Genomic DNA, 4,780 nt, shown 5'->3' with positions numbered 1-4,780 from the left:
GAGACTTGCAACATGTGGAAAACTGGGCTTCTCCATAAGAGCTAGAAGGTTGAAAAAATAAAAGAAGAAGAAAAATATATTAGTTACTTCAACTTTAAACTAAGAAATTTAACTAAAGACAAACTTTTGAACTTGCTGTACCATTTGCAAATGAGGCAGATGAAGGCATCCTTTACAGAATGTGTGTGCGGTCTTTGCAGTTTCAGATTTACGGTCAAAGTGATGTCTTGGAGGTAGGGCTGGGCGATATGGCCTAAAATCCATATCATGGTATACTTTGAAGCATGTGCGGTAACAATATATATCGCGATATATTATTTTCTTCACTGCAGCATTACCGAGAGTTGAAAAACTGTCTAAATTCTTTCATCTGTAATAAAATGATCAGTGTGGTTGCTCTACCAGATGTAACAATTACATTTAATATCCAGGCATCTATGAAAACAGAATTTACGAAATTTAACGGAGTTAGAAGTTAGCAGCAAGTTAGCTCGCTAGTTTCCACCTAAACATAATATACCATGTTCTGACTGAGGGATTTCTGAAACAAATTAAGACGTACAGCTTTGCTATTACTTCCCAAATAAATGAAGACAGGAAAGTAAACAGCAGTGAAGTTTGTAGGGTTACTGAAGTTTGGCTAGCTGCTATATATGTAGTCGGATGCTGATGTTGGATGTGTGGAGCAGTGTGGCTGTTAACTGCAGATCATGGTTTTAAATGCAGAGAAGAATTTGATTGTAAGGTACACGAGGTTAAGGGTCTCCATGCTGTTCTGACTCTCTTTGAAGAGACATAATGTGTAACTCATGTAAAATTGTTTGAAAAGGAAAAGGCAAATGTGTTACTAGAAAGCTACAGAGGCTGCAAAGGTTGAATTTCATATCACCACCACAGCACTTGGTTTAATTGATTTGGTTATCCTACAGAGAAAGAGGAACTTGAAGATATTTGTAGCTTATTTTAGGTTTTAGAAATGTGCTAGATAGGATGTAGAAGTATAGTAGAGACACTGACACTGCCCTGGATGTAATATAGGCCTAAACGTGACATAAACTTAGGAGTAAACTTGTAAGAGACCCTCCCCACCTTGAGCTGTGAAAACAGGACAAAGAGAAGCTAAAGCTGAGTGGAAATTGCCCAGGGGATACCTGGGTGGGGATCTAAATGTTTGTAACTGGATAACTTTGGCTTGAAAGGGAGATGGACTTTTATGACCCACAGGAAGTCACGTACACACAGGTACATAAACATATATACACATGCACTTACACACAGGTACGCACACACGCAGGCACTCGCGTGCTCGCACGCACACAAACATACAAACACAGTGTTTAGTTTTATGGCACATCGTATAGAATGGGGGTCACTTCTATAAAACTGTGTGTAACAGACAACGAAGTTGAGATCTGCAGAGTAATTCTGGGGTTCCTGTACATCTCCCTTTCCATAAGCTGTATTAATAAGTGTGGATGAATAAAAGTGTTGTGAATTGACTACTGAGTCCCGGTGTTGTCTCTGGAGGCCTGAGGAATCCAAGAACCAGGGTGAAACTGTTCAGAGGTAACAACCTGCAACCTCTGAGGCTTTTTAAGAACACATTTGCTTGTTCTATTTGATTTGTGGTTTTCTGTGTAATGATGTCATCTTGTTTTCTTTGTTGTCCTGAGGTTTTAATCCTGTTTGATGTTTATTACGAGGTTTGGAGCAGTGGCTTCTAACTGCAATTGAACACTTCATTATAGAATTATTAAAATAAATTGTTGCATTGTTTCCCAGATATCAGGTGAACTTGGGTGTTTACACAAAAGCTGAATTCTTTATAAAGGACCTGTTACAAAGAATTAGAGAATTGCAAATTGTCTCTGTTTATTGCAAGAAATCAGATCAAACAAAATATTGTAACTGTTCTAAATAGAAGCAGCTTTCACCGTTTACTCTATAGTAAATGGCTTTTTGTTATTCTTAAAAATAATTATACTTCTTTATTGAACACCACCATAAGAAGTCACACACAATTTCTGGTGATGTCAATAAGAAATATAACTGCATCTTTAAATGTTCCATAATTATGATGAACCACATTTTTGGTACAGTGCCCACAAATCAAAATGAGACACAAACAGTTTCAGTCCACTGTTTGGCTTCTTCAGAGGGGAAAGGCCCCAAACCAAAAATTGCAGTCTCTTTGCAGGTGATCCCACCTCTTGTTGATAGAAATCAGCTGCAGCAGCACCAGTGGGCAGAAGAACCTCAGGAATTTTTACAGGCACCCCCTTTAGTCAGTTCATTTGGTATTCCATTTCCTGCAGGACACGAACGATTGTTTAAAGGGGTTACAACTGCATGAGTTAAAATTTACTTACAATTTACTAAATCTAAAAAAAATTTCACTGGTGGTTTTGTTTTATTCACCAAAAATAAGATAACATGCCAAAGACCACCCTGTAAAAAAACTGTAGAAATGTAGAAATCACATGTCCTGACTAGTTAATCTTTGAGTATTTGCTACCTCGCTTTCGACGGTCTCATCAATAAAATATGAATCATAGAAAACACATGAGAGATGAAATAATATAATATATTAAGAACAAAATGTATTGTCCCTTGATAATCCTATTTAATCTGATCAGCATTTAGCATTTGTCAAGGAAGTTGCTGATGAATGTAAACCTTGAGTAAAAGGACCTCTAGTGGTCAATCCCTGTACAGGTAAACGCTGCATTTGTGTTAATGACCAGTAAGAGGTTTAAATTTGTTTTTAAAACCAGAGCGACCCATAAAAATAGATCCAAGACTTAAAAATAAAGTATAAAATAAACTAATCAGGAAAAAAAGGAGAAGACTAAAACACTGGCTTCCAATCACCAATATCACTTAAGTGCGCACAGTGCCACGGCCACTCAGCACAGTCACATTTGAAACAACAATAATCTGTTAAAAGCTACATAAATTATAACCCACTAAGTTTTAGCAGTTACCCTGGTATAGAAAATGAAACAAACACACACCATTATTTATTGATTTATTTATTTTTATTAAGTAATGTTTTTTCAGTTGAAGCCATTTAAAGTCTATTTAATAATGCTGTGTTAGAACTGGCACTTTAAAGCTCTTTGTACTGTAAGGTTAAAACCCCACAGTATTAGAGAGAAAACCCCAGCAATCAAACGATCCCCTATGAGCAAGCACTAAGGCGACGGTGGGAAGGAAAAACTCCCTTTTAATAGGAAGAAACCTTCAGCAGAACCAGACTCAGGGAGGGGCAGCCTTCTGCTGTGACTGGCTGGGGGCATAATTGTGATGTAATTTTATGCTAAGGATACTGAATTTCATGTTTGTTTGTTAGAATTAGTGAATTACCATGATGACTATTATAAGTAAAACTAAAAGTGCAAGTGCACCAATTACTGAAGTCATCCAAGAAATTATATCTAACCATCTTCTGATTGTAGGAATCAGGCCTGAATTAGCTCCATGGGGAAACCTACGCTGAATAATTGCTGAAAAATGATTGAACAATGAGGTAAATGGTGCTCCACAAATATTAAGGATGTGCCTGGTGACAAAAATGACTCCTTGGCCCGCAAGCACAACTGGAGCTGTAATAAGGGAATTAAAACCTGGAAGATTTCTGTGGAGTCTGGAAACAGCAGAGTCTCCGTCCTCTCTTTGAAGAGTTCCTTGGACAATATTTGGTTCATTCTCTTCAGATCTGTTATCTGAAGCTGCAGGGAGACCAACATTGAATAAATCAATGCTGTAACTCTCACTGGTGGGAGAATCTTCATGTCCAAAGTTGTTTATAGAAACAGTGGTTTTAGGAACCTGAGCTGTTTCAGAGGTCTCACTAGTGGGTGTGGTAACTGAGGTAAATGGTGCTCGACCAATATTAAGCAGGTGCCTAGAGATAAAAGCTTCTCTAAGGCCCACAGGCACATCTGGAACTCTACAAGAGGAATAGAGATTTGGAATAATTGAGGTAAATGGTGTTCGACCAATATTAAGGAGGTGCCTGGTGATGAAATCTTCTCTAAGGCCCACAGGCACATCTGGAACTCTACAAGAGGAATCGAGATTTGGAGCATTTGTTTGAACTCTGGAAGAAATAGTTTCTTCTTCCTTTGTTTGAAGACTGCCTGTTTGTTCATTATCTTCGGGTCCTTTATCTGAAGGTTCAGGAAGAATGGCATTTAATAAATCAGTGTTGTAACTCTCGCTGGCTGAAGACTTTTCATCTTCAGCGTTGTTCATATTAACACTGGTTGTAGGAATCTTAGTTGTTTCACTGGAGGGTGACTGTTCGTATTCAAAGTTGTTTACAGAAACACTCGGTGAAGGAACCTCAGTTGTTTCAGAGGTGGGTGACTTTTCCGTTTCACTAGTGGGTGAGGTAAATGGAGCTCGACCAATATTAAAAATGTGCCTGGTGACAAAAATGACTCCTCGCCCAACCGACTCAACTGGAGCTGTAATAATGGAAGACAGAGCTGAAAGATTTGTTTGAACTCTGGAAAAAAACGTTTCTTTCTCCTCTCTTTGAAAACTTCCTTGGTCAGCGTTTTGTTCATTCTCTTCAGATTTGTTCATATCTGAAGGTTTGGGGAGGACGCCATTGAATAAATCAGTGCTGTAATTCTCACTGGTGGGAGACTCTTCATGTTCAAAGTTGTTTATACTGGTTTTAGGAGCCTCATCTATTTCAGAGGTGGTTGCCTGTTCATTTTCATAGGCGTTTACAGAAACACTGGTTTTAGGAACCTCAGACTGTTCCTGT

The 4,780-nt window shown here is 38.3% G+C and overlaps 1 protein-coding gene across 1 annotated transcript; it reads right to left on the bottom strand.

Moving 5' to 3' along the window:
- Positions 1-660: 660 nt before the first annotated feature.
- Positions 661-4,776, bottom strand: LOC121814320 (the record flags this gene model as incomplete). Its single annotated transcript, XM_042219700.1, is given in 1 exon segment — positions 661-4,776. A coding segment is annotated over 1 exon segment (1,422 nt), but the record flags the coding sequence as incomplete, so codon positions are not given.
- Between the last annotated feature and the right edge of the window lie 4 nt (positions 4,777-4,780).

Source organism: Haplochromis burtoni, unplaced genomic scaffold, assembly GCF_018398535.1.
Source record: "Haplochromis burtoni strain Fernald_Lab_line unplaced genomic scaffold, NCSU_Asbu1 Contig_37, whole genome shotgun sequence".
Classification (NCBI taxonomy): domain Eukaryota; kingdom Metazoa; phylum Chordata; class Actinopteri; order Cichliformes; family Cichlidae; genus Haplochromis; species Haplochromis burtoni.
The sequence above is the reverse complement of the archived record's forward strand: the minus strand, read 5'-3'. Positions and strand labels throughout refer to the sequence as shown.